At 47.3% G+C, this 26,437-nt stretch overlaps 4 protein-coding genes across 10 annotated transcripts; 2 read left to right on the top strand and 2 right to left on the bottom strand.

Moving 5' to 3' along the window:
* Positions 1 to 129: 129 nt before the first annotated feature.
* LOC120894127 lies at positions 130 to 10,379 on the top strand. Of its 2 annotated transcripts, none has more exons than XM_040296524.1 (12): positions 130 to 315; positions 594 to 1,642; positions 1,733 to 1,823; positions 1,904 to 2,054; positions 2,134 to 2,310; positions 2,385 to 2,533; positions 2,604 to 3,782; positions 3,889 to 3,991; positions 4,119 to 4,295; positions 4,400 to 4,575; positions 4,657 to 6,147; positions 6,235 to 10,379. In XM_040296524.1, exons 1-12 carry the CDS (start codon positions 265 to 267, stop codon positions 7,330 to 7,332), a joined length of 5,892 nt encoding a protein of 1,963 aa, XP_040152458.1. In that variant the 5' UTR covers positions 130 to 264; the 3' UTR covers positions 7,333 to 10,379. The 2 variants fall into 2 exon arrangements, with proteins under 2 accessions (XP_040152458.1, XP_040152447.1); XM_040296513.1 differs by having other exon boundaries at positions 3,889 to 4,012.
* Positions 10,380 to 11,223: 844 nt separating this feature from the next.
* LOC120894175 (ATP synthase subunit alpha, mitochondrial) lies at positions 11,224 to 14,539 on the bottom strand. Its single transcript, XM_040296609.1, has 4 exons — positions 14,335 to 14,539; positions 13,350 to 13,586; positions 12,909 to 13,249; positions 11,224 to 12,773 (listed from the first exon to the last, which is right to left on the bottom strand). The coding sequence occupies exons 1-4, from the start codon at positions 14,398 to 14,400 to the stop codon at positions 11,762 to 11,764; spliced, it is 1,656 nt and encodes a 551-aa protein (XP_040152543.1). The 5' UTR covers positions 14,401 to 14,539; the 3' UTR covers positions 11,224 to 11,761.
* A 725-nt stretch (positions 14,540 to 15,264) lies between these two features.
* LOC120894135 (protein tamozhennic) lies at positions 15,265 to 24,230 on the top strand. Of its 5 annotated transcripts, none has more exons than XM_040296554.1 (8): positions 15,265 to 15,605; positions 16,021 to 16,686; positions 18,017 to 18,095; positions 18,208 to 18,328; positions 18,411 to 18,590; positions 18,676 to 18,763; positions 18,846 to 18,926; positions 19,887 to 24,230. In XM_040296554.1, exons 2-8 carry the CDS (start codon positions 16,566 to 16,568, stop codon positions 22,391 to 22,393), a joined length of 3,177 nt encoding a protein of 1,058 aa, XP_040152488.1. In that variant the 5' UTR covers positions 15,265 to 15,605; positions 16,021 to 16,565; the 3' UTR covers positions 22,394 to 24,230. The 5 variants fall into 5 exon arrangements, with proteins under 5 accessions (XP_040152488.1, XP_040152478.1, XP_040152471.1 ...); XM_040296544.1 differs by having other exon boundaries at positions 15,265 to 15,827; XM_040296562.1 differs by lacking the exons at positions 15,265 to 15,605; positions 16,021 to 16,686 and adding exons at positions 17,386 to 17,526; positions 17,617 to 17,644.
* On the bottom strand, positions 24,212 to 26,314 carry LOC120894199 (transmembrane protein 18). Of its 2 annotated transcripts, XM_040296654.1 has the most exons (5): positions 26,120 to 26,314; positions 25,912 to 26,012; positions 25,695 to 25,812; positions 25,465 to 25,613; positions 25,282 to 25,398 (listed from the first exon to the last, which is right to left on the bottom strand). In XM_040296654.1, exons 2-5 carry the CDS (start codon positions 25,972 to 25,974, stop codon positions 25,282 to 25,284), a joined length of 447 nt encoding a protein of 148 aa, XP_040152588.1. In that variant the 5' UTR covers positions 25,975 to 26,012; positions 26,120 to 26,314. The 2 variants fall into 2 exon arrangements, with proteins under 2 accessions (XP_040152579.1, XP_040152588.1); XM_040296645.1 differs by having other exon boundaries at positions 24,212 to 25,398; positions 25,912 to 26,311.
* Positions 26,315 to 26,437: the final 123 nt, after the last annotated feature.

The following is a 26,437-nucleotide window of genomic DNA, read 5'->3' as shown; positions in this document are numbered from 1 at the left end:
AACAACACACAAAAACCCATTTCGACGGCCATTCGTTGCGCCAAACTGTCATTGGCATTTGAGGTACGTTTTCCATCGTGTCCTGTCAATTCGCGATACAATGGTCCAGCCTGGTCACATACTGACCTTGCTTCTTCGCATCAGAAATTGACAAATAAAAAAGAAGTCAAGCAGCAAAAAACTCTGAAAAGCAATATGTCAAAGAATAGGATTTTGGTAAACAATCAAAGAAAATTTTAATTTTCTTACTATTTCCCGGCCTAAATGGAAGTGAAAATGCAGCACCGGACACGGGCACATGCGTTCCAGATACAGGTAGGTGCTGGCGAATGGCCTCATTTCCGCTGGCCACTCCCGAGACGGGTCGATGATGCCCTCAGTGGCTCGTAAATTGGGTCTGCAACACTCCAACCAGTTCCCCCCAGCTAATGCTACGCTGTTTTTCTCTCTCTCCCTTTGTGTGTTCCGTCGGTGCGTTACCACGATTGGCGCGTCCATTGCACAATATGTCTGTGGTCCGATGTTCTACGCTGTCGAAAATGCGCCCCGCCGCTGTGCGCGCTACCATCACTTGCGTCCTTCCCGCGTACCAGGTCAAAGCGCTGATCAAAACGCTGAAATGTCTACAGTCGGACGATAAATACCAGGCGCTGCTGTTTCTCATCTCGGCCATCAAGCTGTACGTCAAGTTCCTGTACAACGATTGCCAGGAGCGTCTCTACAAACCAGCAATACTCAAAGAGTTGAACAATATCGAAAATGTGATTGTGGTGAACCTGCTGAAGACGCGCAGCGCGCCAGCGTCCGGCTCGTCCCTGTCGGTCGCCACCGGCCACACGACCGTGTCCTCGTTTGGTGGCGACATCGCGGGCAAGGCCGGTCTCGACATCGACACCAGCACCAGCGTCCGCTGCACGGATCTGTCGCTCGGTAGCGATGGTTTGTTGTTGATGCACCCGCACCGCACCCGCGAACCGCCGCTAGCCCCCTGGGACCTTCGGGGGAAGCTACTGCGGGGCAACCTGTTCGACGGTCTGCCACTGACCGGCAGCGTGCGGCTAGGGCCAGAGTACAGCAGCAGAGGTGGAACGTTGCTCAAGGCGGGACAGCGAGCGGGGGGTGCAAATCGGTGGCTGGGGAACGTGCGGATGAATCGTGCGCTGGTTCGTATGATCGCCAATCACGATTTTAAGCTACTGTTCAACATGTTCGAGCAAAGCATCTTTCCTGCGTGGAAAATCTACAAAAATGAGCGAATATTTGTACGGAAACGGCCCGCCCTAACGACGGTCACGGTGCGCACCTCCCTTCCCGCCATTTGCTACGGAAGCGGTTCGTCCCACTCGCCACCTGCCACGTACATCAAGAAGGAGGAGTTCGACTTCGACACGCCGTACTCGATCGCAGACGATCACTGCTTCGAGGAGATCAAGGACGAGGACGACGAGGACCTTCTGCTGATGAAGGAAGACGACTCGATAGACAATTCGAACGAAATCTTCTCGGAGGAGGAATCGTCCACCAACAACACCTCGCTGATGCTGTCGTCCGACACCAACACGCTGGACACGAACGATTCCAGCATGGTTTCGCACGAGCGCAACAAGGAACAGGTGTACCAGTGCTTACTTTGTGATAAAAGGTGTGTGTGTGTGTCTGTGTGCATATTCTGCTGACCGCATTGTTGACTGTGTGTGTTATTCTAAACGTTCCTTTTCTCATCCCGCCGCAGCTATAGGAAACGCAAATCTCTTGTCATCCACTTCAGCCACCATCCGGGATTTTGTCCCGATTGTGGCAAACAGCGAGGAGTAACCTCAGAGGTAATGATTGCTCACACGTGTACTGTCCGGAGCAAACGGAGTGAATAATGTCGAAAAATGTTGCCCATGCTTATTTGCAGGAAATCGTTGAACACAATCGAATCTATCACAAAAACCGGCCTCACATATGTGAGCACTGCGGGGAAACCTTCACGCGAAATCAACAGTATCAGATACACGTCCAGGGTCATTTTATAAGCAAGGATAGGGTAGCGGAGCAAAACTGTAAAAGTAAGTATGCTAAGTTTAGCTTTCGGCACCAGTGAGTGCATCGCTGTGAACTCCTTCATTCCACTCCCTATCATTTCAGAAACTCACAAGTACAGCTGTAAAACATGCGGTATCGTTTTTAACAATCAGAAATATCTCGAAAAGCACATCCAGAAAACCAACCACCAGGCGGAAGGTTTGGTGTGCGACATTTGTGGTGCAATATTTTGTAACAGTATCAAGCTCAGCCAGCACGTCAGCCGCACCCATCACAACGGTAAGCGAGCAGAAGTGAAGAATTTATAACGAAATGCCTTTAACACGGATCCCGTTTCCATTTCGCGTTTTCAGTATTTACTCAGAAAGCTACATTAGAGAGAAGTTTGCTCCTGCAGGGAACGAGTGTTACGGACAAAGCCTTCACCTGTGAGCAGTGCGGAGCCTCCTTTCTGTCGCAGCCCTCCCTACGGGAGCACATCAAACTATCACATTCCGTTCCGGTAAGTTACAAATCATCGGTACTGATTGATCGCGAAAAAAAGGATATTAAACAACGCTTTTAATTTGTAGGAAAACAAATTCGAGTGCAATATCTGCAACAAGCTGTTCGCCGCCAAAAGGTCTCTCAAACGCCATAAACTTTGCCATTCGGATGAGCGCGCCTTCCGCTGTACGGTGGAAAACTGCAAGGAATCGTACAAAAACCAATCGCACCTTGCCCGCCACATGAAGACCGCCCATCACATCGATCCGCCGTCGAAGCGACTGCAGAAAGCGAAAGCGGCTGCGGCGGCGGCAGCGGCTGCCGCAGCTGGGGCGGGCACAAGCACGGCCACTGCCTCATCGGCCGATCCCAGCTCGGCCAGCACGGACTTCATCACGCACGGTGACGTTGCGACGATGGGTGGCGGCTCGTGCGATTCGCTGAAGGGTATGGGCAGCAGCACGTTGAAAAAATCGCTCGGAAGCAGCGAAAAGTCGCTCGGCGACAGTAGCACCAACTTTAGCGACAATTTGTCGTCGTTTAATTACGAGTTTTCCGACACGACCGCAGGAACGTCGACGCCGGCGCTGGCAGCAGCGATGGGTACGGCGGGCAGTGACGGTAGCGTGCCGGGCGCGCTTACCCCTAGCAGTAGCGCCCTGGCGGGCCAGCGCCCATCCGCCCTAACCTGCTCCGTTACGGGCATACAGCAAAGCAGCGGTACGTTCAACGACCCTGCCATCAGCTTTGGTACGAACAAACAGCAGCAATCGCTGCAGCTGCAACAACAGCAGCAACAACAGCAGCAGCAGCAACAACAGCAGCAACAGCAACAACAACAGCAGCAACAGCAGCAGCAACAACAGCAACAACAGCAACAGCAACAACAGCAGCAACAACAACAGCAACAACAACAGCAACAACAGCTACAGCTACAACAGCAACAGCTACAACATCAACAACAACCACAACACCTCGGGGGTGGGTGGCAGAATCTCGAGTTTGGTGCAGGGACAGCGACGGCACACCGATCGGCAGCACTTCCCGGTAGTGTCGTTGGTGGTATGCAACCGTTACAGGATCCACTGGCGGCCACGACGGGTAGCTTTATGGACGGTGGACACCATCACCTGCAGAATCATCAGAACCTTCAACACCCCACAGCACACCATCACGGGCTTGGACCAATGGCAAATCCGATGGCCAGCACAGCGGGCAGCTTTATGGGCAGTGGCAGCTTAGCGGGCGGCACGAGGCGTTTCCCTGTAAGTGCTGGTAGCGTTAATTTATCCTGCATAGTCAATATGGAAGGATTATTATGTTGTGATCCAAAATAATTTCCTTTTTTTTATTTTATCTCCCGTCGTGTAGCTGCCGGAGGGTAACTTTATGTGTGAGCACTGCGATGAAACCAACTTCATAAATGCACAACAGTACCATCTTCATGTGCAGGACCATTTTGCGGCCAAGGATGGTAAAGATCACCCGAGCAAAAGTACGACGATTGCTATAAAAAAAAACAAAACAAAATCCTTTGCGGTTATAACAGCAGTTGCATGAAATTTCATATTTTGTTTCCCCCTTTTTTAACTATGTTTCAGAGCTGCTGCGGTTAAATTGTAAAACATGCAATCTGGTGTTCGCTACGGGAGCGCAGCTCGATCGGCACATTCACAAAACAAACCATCACACCGAAAGCATAGCGTGTGAAATATGTAGTGCAATATTCAACTCCAACCTAAAAGTTTACCAGCATATGCTGAAGTGTCACAAGAATGGTACGTTGGTCCGGTGGCACTGCCGTTGTCGGCACTCTGCAACGCGCAGCTAATGTCCGTAAGGTTCATTTTGGTTTTGTTTCTTCTCCTTCATCCCTCCACAGACGTTTGGTTTGCTTGTGAACAGTGCTCGAAGGTTTTCATATTGAAACAGGACTACGATAAGCATCAGCTGGTGCACCAGACGGTGACGGATCGGTCCATCATCTGTGAGCACTGCGCCTCGTCCTTCCTCACGCAGGAAGCACTAAAGGAACATATCAAAATAGCCCATTCGATGGTAGGTGAAACTGGATGAAATTGGAATTGAAAAGCGATAGGGCGCACTCATGATTACAACCAATTCCCTTTTTTTCAACAGGACAAAAAATACAAATGTAACATTTGCAACAAGCTCTTTGCTGCCCGTCGATCGCTCAAACGCCATAAACTGTGCCACGAAGAGGAGGCCGCTTTCCGATGCCCGATCGATGGTTGCAAGGAAGCATTCCGGACGGCGGCAAACCTGGCGAAGCACAAAAAGATGGCACACCCGGCCGGGCTGTCGACGGTTCCCGTACCTGTAGGCAATGTGTTGGCCCACGAGCCAATGGCGGATAAGGTCGTTGCCGGTATCGGTATGCCAGGCGGAGTCAAGCTGCTGCCGGGCACAATGGCGTCAGGAACGTCCAATGCTCCGGGTGGCTCCGGTGCGCTGAAAGGCATGGAGAAAGCAATGCACCATCCGGATCCACTGCCGGGTGTGACAATGCCGGCGGGAGGGCAGCCGAATGTGATGGGCCAGATGGGCGGCTCAAACCCGATGATGGCGATGGGAAATCCTGCAGCTGGGCTGAAAACAGACGGTCGATCATCCGCTGGCGGTATGATGGTGGTGCCTCCGTCGAGAACGAGCAGCGCCGGCAGCAGCACAGGAATGAGTGGTATTAACAATGGTAGCGGTGGTGCTAATATACCTTACAATCCTTACGATGCTAGTGGATTGAACTACAACAGTGTGCTGGGACCGCCTGGTGCGGGTGTCGTCGCTTCCAGCGGCCCTCATCATCCTCATCATCATCACCATCAGCATCATCTCCAACAACAGCAACAGCAACAGCAACAGCAACAGCAGCAACAGCCTACACAGCAACAATCACAAGCTCAGCTAGTGCAACATCATTCACAAGCCCATGCTCACCACCATGCCGCTCAAGCTCAGTTTATCGGAATGGGCAATCCGGGCAGTTCTGCGGGGCTTCACTACAGTGGCCGCTCCGGCGGCACGGCATCGGCAGCCAACCCCGAACAACAGTCGGTGTCTATGGCATACCGAATGGGCGACACAGCAGTGCCAGGAACCAGCGGAACGGCAAGCGGCAGCGCAACCAACATTCCCTACGGCTATGGCCAGATGAATAATGCGTTCGATTGGCAGAGCATGGAGATGGGAACTCCGACCAATGCTGAACCAGGCCTAATAAGTGGGTCGGCAGGACAACCGCAGGCGGCATCTGGTAGCGGGACGATGAAAAGTGCTACCGCCAACAAATACTACAACGCAATGCATGAGCCTGGTTCGGCCGGAAGTCCAGGAGTGGGTGGTGGTAACACAACGGCTGGCTTCCTTTCACCCCAACAACTGCAGCACCAATCTCCCCATCATGCACAGCAGCATCTACAACATCAGCATGCACAACAGTCACAGCTTCAACAGCAACAGCAGCAGCAACATCTTCCTCATCATTCTCACCATGCGCAGGTTGCTGGGCTCCAAAATAAATCTGTGCAAGAACAACACACCCATCAGCAGCAGCAGCAGCAGCAACAGCACATGATGAATATGAACAGCCAAGAAATGATGGGATATCAGGTAAGAAAATTTTGCTGTTTCTTAATTGAAGTAAATTGTTTGAGAGTGTTAGAGCCCAATTGTAAACAATGTAATGTGCACTTTCAGGACATGTGGAATGCGAACATGATGAAGATGGAATTCCAAGACGAAGGAAGCGGTGCAAATACGGGCAACACTGTTGGTGCTTACAACAGTCTAGGGAACATTTTAAACAATCTAGAAATGATGGGCAGTAGCAACAGTAGCTTCGAACAACAGCAGACGCAGCAACAGCAGTCGCAACAGCAGCAGCAGCAGCAGCAAGGCTATGAAATGGTTTCCACACCACGTACCAGTTCCGATACTCATCCACAATCGAGAGGGCAGTCTGCCCAATCGCCTGCGTTAACGTCACAGCAAGTACAACATCATCAGCACCATCAACAGCAGCAGCAGCAGCAGCAGCACCAACAACAGCTACATCAGCAACAGCAGCAGCCGCATGCGAAAGGAAACCATTTTCACAAACAGCAACATCCATCGCACAGTCACGCGCAGATGCTGCCGGGCGTAGAGCCAGGCCAAATGGTGAACCAGCACCATCATCAGCAACACCAGCAGCAACAGCAGCAGCAGCAGCAATATTTTCCAGATCATCACGGGGCACATCAGCAGGTACCACATTCTCATCATACCGGTACGATGGGCCATTCGATGGGAATCCCTCATGGCCATGGTCAGATGCAGCATAGCCATGGACATTCGGCACAGCAAACTCCCAGTCCGCATCATCCTCATCATCAGCACCACTTGCAGCAGCAGCAGCAGCAGCAAATGCAACAACAGTACAACGCCCATCTACCACATCATCCCCAGATGATGCAACATCATCCACACGCACCCGGACCACCCGGGCAAGTGCCCAGTGGAAGCGGTGGTGGTGGTGGTGGTGGAAGCAGTTTGTCTGGCGGTGGTCCCACTCATATGGCACATCACAATCCAGCACATGCTGGCGTACCCGGCCAGCAGCAGCAGCAACAACAACCTCCCCAACAGCCCGGTATGAGTTTTAATCCCTCCCAGAACGCAGCCGATCATGCCAATGCTGGTGCAAATCCTTCTGCGTTGCCCACGGATATCGCGAAAACGCCGAACAATCTACCCTTTGTCGACAGTTTCACGGAATCGATCGACTATCTGCAACAGTCCTTTCAGTACGTGTAATAGGGAACGTAGCTTTTTCTTCTCTTCTTCCTAATCGTCGTGTCCGTCTACCTATACACATTACAGTGCTAAGCCGACCTTTAGCACGTTCGTACGTTTGCTCATTTAGTCAAATTGTAAACTGCAAACATTCCCATTTTATATTGCACCCAAAACGTTCCGGTGTGTTGTACCTTGTTAACTTTAACGATAATGCTTTATAGGTCGACCGTTGGTCGCGTCATCATCTAATGAATGATCGTGACGGTCGTCCATGTTTGGTATCGTTACATAACATTAAGTGTGTATCGTACAGAGGAGGCTACCATCGAACTTTATTCATTCTTTTCGCTCGACTAATGCTCGCCCAACGGCTTACAATTCGGTCGGTGTGCACATTTAAGTGCTGTCAACAGAAACGATATTACATTTGGCGTGTACCGAAAACGACGAAAGGCGACAATTTGGACAAAAAGAACAAAGTGCTGGGAAATGTGGTAAACAAACATTAATCTAAAACTGCAAACTAAATTACAAACTTTAGCTTAATTTTAGCACCTACTGCACCACTAGTGATGTGTTCTTTTTAATCAGGAACAGAATTAGTTTTTTTTTTGTTGTTATGAAACGGTCTCTCGACTAACACACCTTATTTTAGATTTTATTTAAATCTCGATGCGTTGAGTAAAAAAACGGAACAACTCTATCAGGTGCAAAACTGGCTCCCTTGACATAAAAAAAACACACACACACACTCACTCGGTAAACGTGTAGAACACGTTTGCTTTAGCCATGAGAGCGAGCTCTTAGGAAAGGATGGGAGGAATAATCGTGACAACTGAAAGGGCTTTTAGCTGAGCGCGCATGTGGCTCAGCGCAAAGAAATTCTGGCGCCAGCTTTATACGCAATACTGCGCATATCGCACGCTGTACATGTGAAAATAGACGCATTGTTTTAAGTAGTTGTAAGTTTGGGGGTATCAAATCAAAAACAGTGGCCGGCAAAAAATACTGCTAACTCTCCGGCCGCACTCTGTAGCGTAATCAGGAAGGAAGGAAGGAAAGCATGAACAATATGATTGCGAATAGCTGACAAATGTAGGTGCGCGTAGACTCTTACTAAAAGAGCTGTAAAGTGCGTAAAATTTAAATCTAAAAAAAAGAAAAGACCGAGCTGTATCAGGGTTAGGGTGCAAATTAGCTGAGCTGATCGTATAAACACACTTCACATTTATTAGTCCAGGATTAGTTGTTGTTTTTAGGTATTTTGTTTTACGAAGGGATTGTTGCACTCAAATGCAGAACCATTAGTATATTTTTGTTTTATTTTATCTATTGTTAATTTTTTGTGTGGCACAGGCCACCATTTTAAGTCGTAGAGATGCTTATGCAACTCACAATTGTAAATAGTCTTTCGTATGTGTTGCGTAGCTTTTATCTAGCCCGGTTCTGCAAGCGGAAGTAAAGTACATTCTGCTTTTGTTTCGACTTTAAATTGACTGTTTTTTTTAACCTGAAACTCTTTCGCGTGTAAAATATGTTTCGTTCGTTTCGTTTCTTCCCTCTATTTGAAAAAAGGCAATACACTAGCTACAGCGACCACCACAATAAGCAAACAGTTTAGCAAAGATACACAGTAGCGTTTAAATGTATAAGCATGTAAATTGTACATCCTGTAAAGCAACGATGTAGCGACACAACAACAACCATACCTTCTGTACCGTATCCGTAAAATATTGACCAACAAACACTAGAAATATTGTGTTTTGTTTGTCCTTCCAGCACACGGCATGATGATCTCCGCAAAACCCTGTATTTGCGTTAGTTAGGTGCAGTTTGCTTACACACACTGCTGATACTCCTGCTGAACGACAATGTGCAGGATATAAGGATAGTTCTCATTGTTTTGGGTATGCTCTATCACAACACAAACCACAAAGAAAGCAGAAGCAAACATAATTAATGCTTTAAAAGCGGTCGGGAAACTGGCACGAGTACAGCAGAAAAACGCCGAAATAATTGAATGAAACAAACGTAAAACACACATTGTGTGTACAAAACGAAGCGAAAAGGAAGATTATAAATTCAGCATTGAAGCTAACAAATGGTTGCAAGTACTGCAAACCAAAAAGACAAAACAGCTATACACACAAGAGCAAGGATAGTAATGAAGTAAAAAAAAAACACCACACTACTTGTAAATTACAGCAGATAAGAGAAAAGTGGAGAGTTTGTTTGTAAAAAAAGAAACAGAAGAATTAAGCAGACGACAAACCCCCTCTTTTCGTTTTAAATTCAATCGCAAAGAGTACTAAACACGATTCACACACCCTAAACTAAGCAGCAGAAACCGTACTGGAAGAATGCCATTTTGAAATCAAGAATTCAAGCCTGTCTCTGCCACCTCCGTTGTCATGGTTATGAGTGGCTGCTCATTTCCTGACCGTTAGCAGGTGTTGATGGAAGACGACCAGCGAACACGAAACTCTCATACTCCAATACTCTCTCATTCATTCAGATTACACGGTATCTATTTTATTACAAAGCAATGTAAGAGAAGCAAAGGACGACGTTTAGCATCTATCTCAGCTCATCAAAAACACACAAACAAAAAAATAATACAATAAATAGAATTATATACATGCATAGATATTACCGACAAAGACAGCTAGCTCTGGCACCGACAATTTTTCCAGCAGCCTGGAGAAAGTTAATGAACGAAAAATATTATACATACAGCCACAGAAGGTCGGAAGGTGGAAGGACGTGTAGACGTGTCGGAAAGCCAGAACGTGCTAGCGCAGGTTACACCGTCTCTCACACGGCAATTACACTTATAGAGGATACACACTATGGATAAGAAAGGCAGAAAGGTGGGTGAAACGTAAGTGAAACGATACACAAATTAAAATAACTATTAATCTATTATATACACGTTTATTATTGATTATTATTATTATTATTATTATCATTATTATTGTAACATTAAAACTATTATTGCAAATAAATGCTAAAACCAGAAACAATAATTGTGAAGAAAACAAAACAATGTAAAGACGAATCGAAAACGTATTGTGTGTTTGTGTTTTTTTTTTTCGACAACTTACACCCGAAATCGATCGAACACGTTGTTCAAGGACCTCTCTATAGTCTATACCTCGTAATTTCCAGGTGACCTTTAGATACAAGACACTCTGATGCTGAACCATTACTGATCCTGGAACTAATCCTAAACCCATACCTGTGCTGAAACTCATCCCAAACCCATAACAGTTATGTAAATGATCTTGCTCGCTTACTGATCTAGGAACTAATACTAGACATACTAGCGGTCCTGGAATTGACCCTGTATTCATACAAATCATGAAACTGTTCGGTCGTAAACCGGCCCTAGCACTGAATCTAAACCCATACCATACCACTGTAGTACTGATAATAAGACCTGTTCTGATCCTGAACCTACATAGGAGTATTAACTTACCCTGACCCCATAACGGTCCTGGAACTGGTTCTAAATCCATATCGGTTCTGGAGTTTATACTAGTCCGATTCCGATTCTGGAATTAATTCGGAATCCTTACCGATCTTGGAATTAACTTCTTCAACATTTCTATGCTATGCGTCTACTTACACTAGGCTCAGGGCAGGATTGGTAATTAGGATCTTTGCAAAGCCACGAAGCACATTTAGCAGAACAATAAATAAAATGAAATTAATTTACCTGAAACAATCGGCCAACTATCTTAACGCCATGAACAGTGACATGAACTCGACTATCATGATTTTGCCTTCAGTACATATGTCATCTAGTCACCAAAAATCAAGAAAGTAAGCCAACAGTCTCGGATAATGCGAGAACATGTACTGCAGTTGTGATATTCATTGAACTTTGAAATAAAAAGACCAAGAATCTATATTCGATTTTTTTGTCTCAGTCATTCCAGCGTCCTAAACAGCCCAAAGGGTGGGTTACACAGCATTATTATCATTACCGGTTTGTCTGGGGCTACTGGGAAATGACTGTCGCTCGCTTTATTTAAATTCTTCCATCTACGTGTGTCTCCCTAATACGCGTTCGTGCCGCCCTCGGATCTTTATCGTGGTAGGATGTTCTATTTTGCCAACTTTCGCACTTGTGTGTATTCTAAACATTCATTCGGCTTTGTAGTAAAATGGGCGACTATTAATAAAACGAAACTTTCTGCTCACTTACTGATGATGGCAGGCAGAAAACAAAGCCTAGTGCGCGCGCGTGTTCATTCTCTCTTTCCCTATTGCAGCTGCTTACATCATTTCGCCAAGATCTTATGTCACCACCGTGTATGTATGTTGGTTTTGCCAGAGGCCGCGCTGTGTCCTGCCTCTTTCTCTGTCGCTCTCTTCTTAGAAGGGATTTGTAAACAAAAAAACGATTTGATGCTCCGGGAACTATACGGAACTTCAGCACCATTTAGGCGGAGAAGGTGGACATGAAGCTGGTGACGACGGATTTCAGCTTAGCGTCGGCATCGTCCGAGATCTTGCCCTCCGAGGCGATCTGCTGCAGCAGCGCCTTCTCGTTCGTCTTGACGTGCGCCAGGAACTCACGCTCGAACTTGGTGATCTTGCTCGGGTCCATCTTGTCCAGGTAGCCACGGACACCGCAGTAGATGACGGCGACCTGCTCCTCGATGGCCATCGGCACGTACTGGCCCTGCTTCAGCAGCTCGGTCAGACGCACACCACGGTTCAGCAGCTGCTGGGTGGCGGCATCCAGATCCGAACCGAACTGGGCGAAGGCAGCCACCTCACGGTACTGGGCCAGCTCCAGCTTCATCGAACCGGCGACCTGCTTCATGGCCTTGGTCTGGGCAGCAGAGCCGACACGCGACACAGACAGACCGACGTTAATGGCCGGTCGGATACCCTTGTAGAACAGCTCAGTTTCCAAGAAGATCTGTCCGTCCGTGATCGAGATGACGTTGGTTGGAATGTAAGCGGACACATCACCGGCCTGGGTTTCGATGACCGGCAGGGCAGTGAGCGAACCGCCACCGAGCGTCGGGCTCATCTTGGCCGCACGCTCCAGCAGACGCGAATGCAGATAGAACACATCACCCGGGTAGGCCTCACGACCTGGCGGACGACGCAGCAGCAGCGACATCTGACGGTAGGCCACGGCCTGCTTCGACAAATCGTCGTAGATGATCAGGGCGTGCTTGCCGTTGTCGCGGAAGTATTCACCCATGGCGCAGCCCGAGTACGGGGCCAGGTACTGCAGCGGGGCAGCATCCGAAGCGGTGGCGGACACGATGATGGTGTAGTTCATCGCACCGGAATCGGTCAGACGCTTCACGATCTGGGCGACGGTGGAACGCTTCTGACCGATGGCGACGTAGATGCAGTACAGCTTCTTCGACTCATCCTGTCCGTCGTTGAAGCGCTTCTGGTTGATGATGGTATCGATGGCCAGAGCGGTCTTACTGCAGGGTTGGAGGGGGGAGGAAGGGAGGTAAATAACAAATATTAAGCAAAATACATACATTCAGACGGATGTAGTTCTCTCTCTCTGCTATACAGCTCCTTAAATGTAAAAAAAGCATACTGCTTTGCCTTACCCAGTCTGACGATCGCCAATGATCAGCTCACGCTGACCACGACCGATCGGCACCAGCGAATCGACGGCCTTAATACCGGTCTGCATCGGTTCGCGGACAGACACACGCGGGATGATACCCGGGGCCTTGATACCGACACGGAAGCGCTGCTTCGTCTTGATTTCGCCCTTGCCGTCGATGGCGTTACCGAGGGCATCAACGACGCGGCCCAAGATTTCGTCACCGACCGGCACGTCGACGATGGCACCGGTACGCTTGACGATGTCGCCTTCCTTGATCAGCTTGTCGTTACCGAACACGACCACACCGACGTTATCCGGCTCCAAGTTAAGGGCCATGCCCTGAAAGTAAGCGTAATCGAGCGTGCGACGGTTAATAGCGCTGCACTAGCACATATCAGGGGCGGGGGGGACGGGGGGAATGAATCCAGCTTTATTTTACCTTAAGGCCGGAGGAGAACTCCACCATCTCATCGGCCTGGATGTTCTTCAGACCGTACACACGGGCAATACCGTCACCGATGCTCAGCACACGGCCAGTTTCCTCCAGGTCAGCCTTCGGGGCCGCTCCGAGGATGCGCTCCTCGAGGATGGCCGAGATCTCGGCGCCACGGTTGGCAGTGGAGACGTGGAAGTTGCGAGCGGCAACCGAAACAGCCGGAACGGCAATCTTGGCAACCTGAGGAAAGAGAGTACCGGCAAAACAACAAAAAATAAGCATTACATAACGGATGCAAGAGCAAGCCCACCGAAAAGTGGGGTATTTTGGGAAATGTGTTTTTCGTCATAAAATTAGCATTAAATAGTGTAGCATTTATCGTTCCAGCATTCATTCCAACCTCGGCCAAAACACAATCTCCAATTTCTTTTCCATGCTCTCTCGAGGGGTTAGTTTTTTCATGTGCTGTCAATTTGCGTCCGCCATCATGAAATCTCGCGCTGTCGTAAGGGTCGGTCGTCGGCTGGGTGCAAACACATTTCACAGCATACAGATTTTTTGTCGGCTTCAATTTTCTTTTCCATCCTATTCAGCACGTTCTGTACGGGCGCAGCTCGACACATTGTCAATTCAACACTAGTTTTCCATTTTCACTCCTACCAAGTTGCAGTGAGGTTACATAACGTCACCGGGGAGACGGAAGGAACATTGGGCGACCGGCACTGTGAAAATCTTCCTGGTTGCATAACCTACACCGACGGGTGGGTGGAATGCTTTTCTGCTCACCACGAAAACTTGGCCCGTTTTCACAATTGCACTTGCACTTGCCTTTGAAAACCGTTTTTTAACCGTACGGCGATTATGTCACCATTTTCTCATCCGGCCGACCCAATCGATAAGGTCCCCACGTAGTACACGCGATGCTGTGTCGCCGCCGGGGTATGTGTGTGGCTGCTGTGATGAAATTTTTGCAGTCAATTTAGCTCACCTGGGTCGCGGTTCTGGGCAGGCTGCGGGCCACCGAGGCCGCCAGACGGGCAGAAATCATCGACATCGTTGTTGTTTGCGGCTGCTGCTGGATTTAGAGTACTGCTGAACTAACGCCTAAAGTTCCACGGTCGTCGTTGAGTAATGGGGTTCCTACAACTTCTTCGCACGAACTGCGCGACTTCCTTCGTGAAAATGGAGGTCGTCTTCTTTTTCTTGCACCGTCCGACAGATTGTTCTTTTCGGCAAAAATTGGTTCGACTCGTTTACATCCGAGAGTTGACTGCTCACACAGACGATCGTGACCGGCTCCGATCGGAATTTCAATTGTTTTAATAATTTCATGGCTTGTTCAGGTAGTTTTGCGATAATTTATATTTTCAACTTGATGTGTGTGTAATGAGCAGATATAAAATTGGCAAAAATAAACAACATGGCGAAATGAAGAAACATGACGGCCGGTAATCCAACATTGAAAATCTTATCAAAATCCCATAAGTATGCTTAAACTTCTGTAAAAAATCAAAGTTGTTGAAGTTTCTCACTATTATAACGATTTCTTGAAGGAGTATTAAAATATTATAGGTTATAAAGATATTTCACAACTCACCTTCAATACGAAAATCCTTCCCACCCCAACATCTAAATTCATACTTTCCGGAGCCCATTAGCTCTGCTCCAAAATAATAACTGGATACAATCGAAAAAAATCGCAAAATGTACGACGAAACTTTCTAGCAGAGCTGAAAAGGCAACCTATTGCAATGTATTTTAACCGTCATGGAGAATTATTCGAATGTCGGATCTTTTCCGAACAGCTCCTACAGCGTGTCGGAAACTGTCAATTGTCCGACAGAACTTGTCCGTCAGTTTTGACAGTAGCACAGTTTGCCTTTCCCCTTTCACACTGCTTCGGAGGAAAAACGTAAATAAAAAGAAAAAATTACACAAATATTGGATCGTCCATAAGTTTGCAATCTCTTGGCTTCTATCGCACATTTACGGAAGCCCATCACGATAAATCCTTCTTGCACGGAAACGATGTGATGGAATGTGTGCTTGTGTGCGTGCGGAATAATCGGTGGCGCCTCGAATTGCAGTGAAGTGCGAAGAAATCGGTGCAGGATTACATCTGTCACAAATTCCTTTGGTTTTGTCGTGCGGAAGCTTGGAATTGGCTGTAGATTGTGCATCACGCAAACTTGCTGTAGTTTTTCCGTATAATTTACTGCTTAAAAGTAATCCCTGTCCCAGGCCCGAATCTAGGACAAGGTTAGTGTTTTGATTTGGTGGAGGGGAAGAGGAAAAGTAATCGGTGCATCATCAGTCACGGAAGTGGTGTAGCTGTGCGGAAGTGCGTGTTAGTAATAGGATTCTCAGTAGCGCAGCAGGAAAGCAGCAGCAACCTACGGAATATGACAATTGGTGTTGGAAAAGTGATCTTACGAGCAGCTCTACTGCTTCCGAGATTAATCATAGACATGATTGGTGATGGTAAATGATGAGCGATAAGCCAAAGCAATAACAACAACAAAACACCTGACACATCATCGACTGGTGGACGAGACACGGATTGTGTGTGCGTGTGTGTGTTTTTCTCTCCTCCTTCTGGTGTCGCCGACGGACGGACGGAGCTGGCTATGCAGATCTTTTAATAGAATTTTTGTGTGTTTCTTTTTATTGCTAGTCGTCATGTGCGCTACTGGCTCGAGCGGACGAGTCTCACTATAATTATACGCGAGGTGTGTGCACTATGTGTGTGCAGCGATGAGCCAAAGTGTACCCGTGCCTGGTGGTGGTATGTGCTGGTTATGCAGGAATTTGCTGGATTCCTTCCAAAACCTCTGCTAGTGTTTGTGCGCGGCTATGCCTGTGTCTGTGCGGTGAAGTGCAAGGTATTGAACGCGCAAAAAGGACACACGCAAAGCATCCGAAACCAAATGTGCATAGAAAGGGCAGCAGTGTAAACGTTCGAGGGGGCACAGGTGGTGAACGGGGGACCCGATGATACGGCGGTGAGCGGTACGGGCTCAAGTGCAAACGTGAACGGTTCCATCAGTTTGCTTCCGGTTCCGTCGTGCAATCGGGTCAACGGCACGCACCGAAGGGCACGAAGGGCAGCGCGGGGCCGAGTGAAGGAAAAGGAAAAATCAATTGCCAATAATCGTACTGGCCGACCGATTGGAGTTCACTCATTGGTGTACGAACGCAGCTCCGAACCGACCCACCACAATGGCCTATGGAGCGAGCGAAACACACGACGCGCTGTGGAAGCAAATATTGGAGCATCACTGGAAGTATGTCGAGTCGGAGGAATCGATGCTGAAGATCGAACTGCGGCGCGACCTAGAAGGTAAGGGATGACTCAATTGCTAGCGGTTACCGGCAGAGAGCAAGTTCGGAGGAGTAGCGGGGGTCGGTGGAATAGTAATGGAAGCGAGAACCTGTTTTCTCGTAGCCGTTGCCGTAAGGGGATTTAAATTGTTCTCTCATAAACACACGGGGCTTTAATAATATCACCTATTGCACAGGTGCGACAATGTGACTGATTACAGAACTATCAATGCAATCATGGAAACGTTCGACACGAGGTGTAGATTGCGGCAAATACTATTGCAAAGCAAAAACAAATGTCGTAAGAATAAATTTAGCAGCTATTAAAGGTCAATATGAAATGTCTGGCAAGCGCGGGTCCGAACAGAAAGGGCTTTCTGTTAAGCGTGAACATTGAACAAGCGCCTGATCTGATGATGAAACAAAGATCGCTCTTTTAAGTAAGTGTCAGACTATGGCAGAGCATGGTTTTAGGACCCTACTTTCTAGAAACTTCAAACAATCCGCTTACTGATTGTGGTTGAACTGTGTCGCACTATGAGAGTCGAGGTTGCTGCGTTATCATTTCACTATATACACGATAAAGCATGAATCACTTTCTCAAGAGCAGTGCCTTGATTGAATTCGCAATTATCCTTATCAAACCTGTTGCAGAATCACACGCTTCTCGCCTCTAGATAAGGGAAACGCTGCTGCTACAAGCTAACCTTCTTCCCGTTAAGGGAATGACAATTGAACCACCTTGGAAAGCAACTGCCATTCGACTATAGCGAGAATTTAAATGGGATGATTCACGGGTCAATTGGTTGTTGATTGTTTTTTTATGAACCCAGAACAAGAAACACCAAAAACGAAGTGTGTAAGTCCCACGAGATGAGTCATTACATCAAAACAAAAACATGAGACTAATGTACTTTGTTTTGTTTGGAATCTTACTTGTTCTTCATAGTTGAATAGACGCCGAAGAATAGTAAAATGTAAACATTTTTTTTATTCTCACTATTACAAGGTTTTCCAGGGGTTCTCAAAGTTGTGAGACACTTGCTTGACTCTTTAACTACAAATGATGGAAATTGAACTCCATGGCACCTATTTTGACAGGCTCGTTGGAAATTCTTATTGGATTTGTCCAACAAGGGTGCCATAGAGTCTAGTTCCCATTACATTAAGTTCATTTCCGGTAAGAAAGACTCAATAATGTGTCCCACAGCTATGAGAACTCCTGGAAAACCCTGTATGATGTTTTTCGTATGTGTTTTTTTTATCTTGTATAATAAAATTATCCCATGATGGCATATAAAATAATCAAAACAAATAACAACACTTTATCATTTCTATTTTATTTTCAGATTTGATCGAGAAACGATTGGGGAAGGTGCCACCAAATGAGAAATTTTATCTCGACGATACAAGATATGCGTTCGACAGGTAAGTTATATCTCCCAACAGCCATTTTGAAGCTGTATATCGAAACGCTTTTCATTGTCCCGCATTTAATAATTGATGGTGTCCCATGCTACTTTTTGCTCTGGTGCTGCAGTTCGGTTGCACATTTGGACGATTTTTCGGCCTACAAAGCATCGATCGGATTTGAGGCAATCAGCCAATATGCCAACAATCTGTTCGTGAAACCATGGCGAAAGGAATATAAAGTGATAAAGGTATTGTGTCAATGTCCCGAAAGTCTACCGGGAAACGTAGCAAAATTGTTTCATATTTAACACCGTTTTGTCCCTCTTGCAGATGTATTCCGGCTTTTACCAGCACGAAATTGCCGCCAATCTGGTGAACGCGGAAAAACTATTTCAAGCCATGGGCTATCAGCTGATGCCGAACAAGACACTCATCTTGGACGGTCCAATCTGTCCCGATCAAGTGATGAACGTTGCGCGGGACGCTATTACAGCGTACGTGGAATGCCAGGTTGGGAGAATGCGATGAAAAAAAATGATACCACAAGATCAAATAATAAGTAAAATTCTTTCCTCTTTTCTTTACTTAACCGTAGATGATGAAACGAATTTACAGTGAACTTACTCCGCTACGACTGTCGATAGATTGGATTGACATTTACAACTTCAGAAGCTATCATGCTGGTAAGCAGAACTCAAAAGCCAATCGTGCATTTTACTTTATGAGATCATTTCTTATGTTTCCTATATTTTTACCTATTCGCAGCTGACGTAATGCAAACGGTGAAGCAAATGGCGCTGTCGATACAGGAAAAGCATCACAAAAAACAACAAGCAAAGCTAAGAGGTATACTATGGCGAGCCGTAGTCAATTAGTAGCAACACGTGCCGTAGAAATCGCTGTTCTAACATTGTCATATTTAGCTAGCTCGTAGTGAAACTAGTTACACTTGCATGCTGCTTAACGAATCATCTTGTTTTCAGTACCTGAATGCGCTGTTATGGCAGCTGCATTTGCATTTGCATTCCGCAATATGAATGTATCTTCCACTCCTAACCATAACTAGATTTCATAAAGCTTTTAACTTGTCTAAGATTAAGATAAAGTTCATCACGAATGTGTGTTTATTCGTAATTCAACATACACATTTAGGTTCACTGTTGTTATTCTTGTTTTTTTGTTGTTGTTGCTGTTGTCTAATGTATGTGTTGCTTTGTTTCCTATACGTCTAAAACCTTTTATAAAATATTAATTTAGCTATTGATAATATTATCATACTTATAATTTCTATAGTAAATTAACTTTGGCAGTTTGCAATTAGCTTAACGAGGCTTTGCTGCTAAATGATCTACCTGAGTTGTACGTACGTTTGTCCACATTTCAACGAATGTCTGTCTTTTCAATGAAGAAATCACATTTTAATTGATTACATTTTATAAGCGACGTGCCTGTACGTTACGAGAAACTTTTAATAAATGTTGATCATCGGCTATAACAAGCCTTTGCGGTTGTCCTAACAAACTCTCTCATTATAAGTAATATTTTGCATGGTCTTCGTATTTAATCTATTACTACTACTTATATCGTTTGTTTGTTTCCTTCCTCGCTCCAAAACTGCACAACGTCAACACGATGAAACGCACAGAATCCTGTGTTTGTTCGTTTGTTTGTTATCTGCATAAGATTCACATTAACAACCTCATTTCCGGTTTATGTTTTCATATTGTCTTCAGCGCTCTTCTCTACTCGCTTCGAGTGACGTATGACGTACATGTTCTTCAATTTTTTTGTCTCTCTTCTCTCCAGACACGTACGGCAATAATAGTGCGTCCGCTTTAGCGCCTGCTAGTAGCTGCAATTCATGCAACCCGTATCAGTTCCATGTGCAAAGCCAACAACCTCCCCCTGTTCCACCACCGGCCGCAGCAGCAGCCGCCGCCGCCGCATATTGCGGTGCAAATGGTGGTGGGAACGGTGGCGTTGTTGGTAGTAGTCAGCTGTACAATAGCGCTGTTGCTGGTGCACCCTGTAGTATTCATAGCCAACAGCATCATCAACAACAGCAGCAACCACCGCCGGTACCGCCACCACCACCACCATCACAGCAGCAAATGCCAGCAAACGCGTACGGCGGTGCATATCATCCCCATCATCTCCCTTCTTCGCATCATCATCATCATCATCATCATCAACAACAACAACAACATAGTAGTTACCAGAATTTTCAACCGACGACAACTACATCTGCGTCGCAGCAGCAGCAGCAGCAGCAAGCTTGCGCACCAGCGCTGGGAACGATGCCCCATTCGAAATCGCTCGATCACTATCAGGACGCGAACAGTGCGGCTGCAGCTGCTGCTGCTGCTGCCTCGGCCGCCAACATGTACGGCATGAGTGCGTACATGCAGCGACACTCCATTGATCAACCGTACCACTACACGCTCGCAACGCCGTACGGAGGCTCGCAAGGTGCCGGTTCGTCGGCGGCCGGTATGCAGCCAGCGTACGAGGGCGGGCCGCTCGATGGACTGCTATCGTGTGGTGTGGCCGGCGGAGTAGCGAACGGTCCCAGTGCCGGTGCTGTAACTAGTTGCAACAGTAACAATCATCCCTATAACAATGTTCCAGGCAGCGGACGCTACCCACCGTTGCAGTACGCTGGCACCACCAACTTCCCGATGGGGATACCCGGGCCCGGGCCGATGTTTATGAATGGCGGGGGCCAGCTGAAACATCACCAGAACGGATTGGTGGACGGTTGCGGCTCGTACCGGCATCCGGCAATGAATCTGGCCTATCCCGGCTACCGTGGACCGAATGGCATGATGGCCGCACCGCCTTCCTACTGTCAGCCGGTCGATTCGTCGATCTACGGTGGCGCACCGATGTCGTCGGTGGCGGCTACGCAAACCGCCGCCTACGGCACGCCATTGGTGCCCGCCCAGCCGGCAGCATCTATTTTGAGTGGCAAGAAAAAAGGGTACGACGATTACGACATGATGTCTAGCATGCGCCGGGGCACCGATACGCTACGCTCCGGCAGCGGATGTGCCAAAAAGCTGGACCGGTACCACAAAAATGCCGAACTGCTGATTGACTACGAGAGTGACATGCTGCCAGAAGCGCTGGCCGAGCGAAACCAGAAGGAGCAGCAGCAGCAGCAGCCACACCACCACCATCATCACTATTTGCACCATCAGACGTCGCGCAACTCCCGGCAGTCGGATTTCGATAGCTACGAGGACGAGCAGTTGCAGCGGGAGCAGGAGCAGAGCAGTAACGTTAGCAGGCGCATCTCCAGCAAAAACCAGGACGGTATCGGGTGTTACGAAACGTGGAACTACGTCTACCAAAACTTGGAAAAGCAGGGCTACTCGAAGGATTTGGGCGAGCGGGGTGACTTTCTGGCGGACGAACTGGACGCCGATGATAATCATCTGATCGGTACGGCGGCGGAGGAGGACGACCTCCGACGAAGGCGTCGTAATGACCTGATGACGGACGACCATCATGACCATCATCATCATCATCATTCGGGCAGAAGAGAGTCCGGCAACGCTTCCTCCAGCGCGACACTACGCCGCAACCACAACGAAAAGCTGAAAGCGATGAAGCCGAAAGCGGCCGACAAGGTCGACGGCATAGTCCGGCAGTCTTCGGCAGGGCTTTCCTCCACGAAGCAACCGATGGCCGAGGGGCGACGGCACGAGCGCCACCCTTCCACCGGTTCGGGGGTAACCGCCACCACCATGCTGGTACAGAAGGCGGCGAAAATGTCGCTCTCAAACAACGCGACGAACGACGATCTGCTGCTGGGAAGTTTCGACCAGAATGGAGCGAACAAGGGTGAGCCGCCCGCCGCCGGCAGCAGTCGGAGAAATTCGGTGACGAAGAAACAAATCACACCCCAGGGCTCGGGCTCGTCCTCGTCCACCGGTCTACCGGCGAAGGAAACGAACAAAACCCACAGCTCAACGAGCACCGGGATACTGGTCAACAATCACCACCAGCACAGCCACAGTGCGACCGGCAGCGGAAGCGCTTACCCGAGCCATTGCGGCGCGCCCGCCCAGGGCAAGAAGAAAACGGCCACATTCGATACGGGCGCGGTCACAATCATAAACCCCAGCCCGACCGGCTCGGGCAGTCCGTCGGGCAGTGGAGCGCCGGCCGGTGCCGAATGGAATTGCAATTTCTGTACCTACCTGAACCCGGATGTCAAACGCATCTGTGATATGTGCTCCAAGAGCCGCGACTTTCGACTCGATGGCACGACGACCGCCAGCAATGGCACAACGGCAACGTGCGTTTGAACGCCTGCGAGGCTGCTGAAGCGGGAAAAAGGAACTTCGGGATGGGCCCACTAATTGTTAGAAGGTTTGTTTTGTATTTTAAATCCTCTGTCCATTTGCTGGACTTTGTTCTGTGTCTTTGTTCTTCCCCCGTTTAATGACTATATTTGTTACAAATGTCTCTAACGTTGCCATAAACATTTCCCACTCACAGTTCGAATCGTCCCACAATGCTCAATGTGGAGATTATTTTACATATTTATGTCTCAAACTTGTTGGCATTCGTGCATTAGCTTTGCAGGAACCAGGATGAGCCAGATTCTGGTGCATGTGCAATTTATGCAGTCTGTTTTGCTCCTCCCGCTCCCCCCCAGGACGAATGCAACGAAAAGCCACATCGGTGGGGGCAAATGTTGAGGTCGTTTCAAATTTTGCGTTTCAAACTACGGACACACATAGAACTCCTTTTGTGAAGCAGCATGCCAGCAGATGTAAAACAAAAGAAAAAACGGGTCGAATGGTTTAACCAATCATGTGAGGGGAGGGGTGTGATGTGACGTAGACGGAAGCTTTAAAACAAATTCGGTAGCACGTATTCGGCCAATATTACGGTGTTACGGAACGGCACAGATTAGCAGTACGACCCCACGGCCGTGCATTAAAAATGCCGACCATTTGCCGCCGAGAGCTACCTAAACTAAACTAAAACAAAACTGAGAAGAAAAAAAACTCACAATTTGATGAACAAAGCTGGATAAATGGGATCGACAATCGCGCACTTTTGCATTCATAGTTTCGGTACGCATGGGTTTTGGGCACGTCACAAACGGTCGGTTTCTTCACACCACACTCACCAAACAGCACCGTTTGTTGACTGTAAGGCGGCAGAGAGGGAACTATAACTCTAAAGCAAAAAACATAAAAAAAAACAGATTATGAAACGATAATGAGATAAACTTGGGTGGACGCAACTAGAATTGCGCGTGCGAGCCGGAATGAGCCCCGATTTACTGTTAAATTAATTTACCCTTCTATAATGAAAGGACTCTAAGGAAAGGAGAGGAAAGGAACCCTGCACCCGAAATTAATTGGAACGTACACACAGACACACGCTCCGAAACGATACTAGTCACGCGTTATCGCGAAACCAAGCATGCGTTGAGATGAAAATGATGGAGTGCAGCATGAAGTGCAGGTTGTTCTGGGTTTAGGGATGGACGGATCGTACGAATAGGGAAAAGAGAGAATGTACATCAAAACCGATTGTTATACACTATTAAACGTTTAAACTATTTTTTTAGTTTTACATCAATGTTACAAGAGGCATACACAATATACTGCAAATTGGATTGATATTTACTGATTTAGGTAAAAGGCGACGTGAGCGGCAAAATAAGAGATAAAGAACCCCCTACCGAGCACACGAGACAGGGATTATCCAATTGAAGTAAGGTACAGTACACGGGAGAAGTGAAAACTATATGCAAATAGGCATCGCTAAGCATTCTACTATCTACATTTTATAGCAAAATTTCTAAACGATCACAACTAATGGGATATCTAAAAAAACAAACAAACAAACTAAAACTAAAGACAGACGGAGCTCGTTTGCGTGCTAGAAGACGGTGGGCGGGATACGGATGGTAAACCAAAACTTAATACAACCAAATCACTAAAAAAACAAGAGAACTTAATTACACGGTTTGAAGAAGTGAGGCAGAAGTGAGGGTTTTAGGGCTAGAACGACAGCCGCTGCGCGCTGAGGGCATACGAGAGAATGATGCAAGGATACTGAAACTGTTTCGCATATTATAGATTTTAATAAAACAAAATGATCCATTTCTTTGTTTGCTGTTGAGATATACACGTTTATGGCGTTGATGTGTGGTTTTGTTTTTACACCTGCAGCACAGTGGCCAGTTTTACTCTACAAACTCTCTCTCTCTCCGTTTATTCAACAATTTTATCAATCGCTTTCGGTTTCTTGTTCACCTTTCGCCCTCTTACGCTTTATCTACAAAATTGTGTAAACCATAAAACAAAAAATGGAACTATATCCTCTTGTTTCCCTATCGAGATGCCACCCAAAATAAACGTGATTATGATACGCGTGACAATATTACGGCAAGATGTGATGAACTTTGCATTGCTGCGTCGTTAGGATTTAAAAATCTCTCGAACCCTCCGGTTTTTACCGTGCGGTTGGGGTGGTGGATGTGGAATTACTCGTTCACTAGTAGTGTAACCATAGACCGGGAGTGTTGCGGGGTTGTGTTATTGTTCCAAAGCTGCAGGGCACATACACCAAAAGCATTGCGTTTTCTTCCTCCGTTTTCTACCGCTCTAAATGCTTTCTAACTTTGCTAGCACACACAGATACACACGCACAAATATATACTGACTAGGGAAGGTATGATTGCCGCGCTAAAGGATTAATTATGATTTACGAAAAGTGTCGCTTGCACAGAGGTATGCCGAAGGATATTGCACACAGTAACACTGCTGCAACTGAATCACACAAGCTCTGAAGCAACCGGCTTTTTCTTTTTTTAAACAAAAAAAACAACAACCCTGTATTAATTAGGTGCGCAAAGCGGTACACTATTAGCAAGATTGTGTTGGTGCACCAGGAGCGGATGGCATTTTGAAACTGCCGGTACTTTAACAGACTGTGAGAGCTTGGCTCTTTGATTTTAACGCTACAAACAAATCGGTGCCCTTCTAGTGCACCCCCACTCCCAATGCGCCGATCTAAGATTGCTCACAAATGTAACGGCGATTTTTGTTTTTGATTTAATTTTTTTAAAAACCCTCCACTAGATTCTGTAGTTCCAATCCAGCGCACCACACGGCGGAGAGCGGGAGCAGGGTTGGTAAAGCAAAAACAGGAGATACGCGCGACGCGGATTTCATTCCTCCTTTGCGTCCTTTAGCCGCTGCCGGCTGTTGGACTGGCGGATCTGCTGCTTCAGCTGGGCAGTTTTCAGCTTGGACATCAGTTGCGTTGACTGGTACAGCCAGCTTCCCTGTGGGATTACACGAGCGGGTTAGTATTGCCTACTCCGGCACGGGCAGTAGCAGCTGGTACGTACCACCATGAGCATGCAGTTTAAAAGTATTGGCACGGAAAACACCACCGATATGAATAAACCCTTGTCGTCGAAGTACTGTTGCTTGGAGAAAATCCTCCAATTGATGGCCGCGTACTCGTTAATGCTCTCGGAAAAGTACACTAGAAGCACTGGAAAGAACGGAGGGAAAAATCGCAGACGCGAAGGTTTAACGAACACGATCGATACACGTAACGTAACGCAGCACTTACAAAGCACGAAAAATAAAAACACCTGAAAGTTGCCATAGTTTCTGGTCAGCAGTGCCGTCGAGGTGATGCAGATGTGAAAAGCTATCAATCCAATCAGCCACGGATCGTACCAATCGATCTGTAAAATTAATGCCTATGTTAATAATGTGCTACCGTAAGGCTGCAAAGCAATGCCCTCCACACGGAGGTTGGCCATGGCTGGGCGCTGCGTACTTACACTCGATAGAAACGTTATAAAGCCCTTTATTTCATTGACTTCTATCCATGTTGGGTCCACCATTGCAAATGGAGCGAGGAAACAGGACCGCTTTCGGGGATCTAAAACCAGTTTCAAGGATTACAATCTTGCCTACTCTGCCTGCCTACTGGCTAGGAACTGTTCGTAGCTTTTGTAGACACCAATTCCGAGGTAAAGCGTTTGCAACCTTGATGGGCAATGTTGGCAAATGAAAGCTAACTTCGTAAACACTAGCTTCACAATTCCTTGCGGCCGTTCTCTCTATGCAAAAGGCAACGAACAATGGGACGAAAGAGCAGTGCAAGTTCTATGTGTTTACGTTTTCACTTCCCATTCTTTGCATTTTTTTTTTTTCGTACGGTGCGGTGTTGTTGCTTTATTTGTTGTTCCTTTTCGAACGTCAGCGGCGCGACTGACAGCGTGCGATTTTAAAATTTTGTGTGTTTATAATAGTGCTTTGGGTGCTTTGTTATGAAACACCGCGCACGAATAAAAACAATACAGC

The sequence above is a fragment of the Anopheles arabiensis genome, chromosome 2, assembly GCF_016920715.1.
Source record: "Anopheles arabiensis isolate DONGOLA chromosome 2, AaraD3, whole genome shotgun sequence".
Lineage (NCBI taxonomy): Eukaryota > Metazoa > Arthropoda > Insecta > Diptera > Culicidae > Anopheles > Anopheles arabiensis.
The sequence above is the reverse complement of the archived record's forward strand: the minus strand, read 5'-3'. Positions and strand labels throughout refer to the sequence as shown.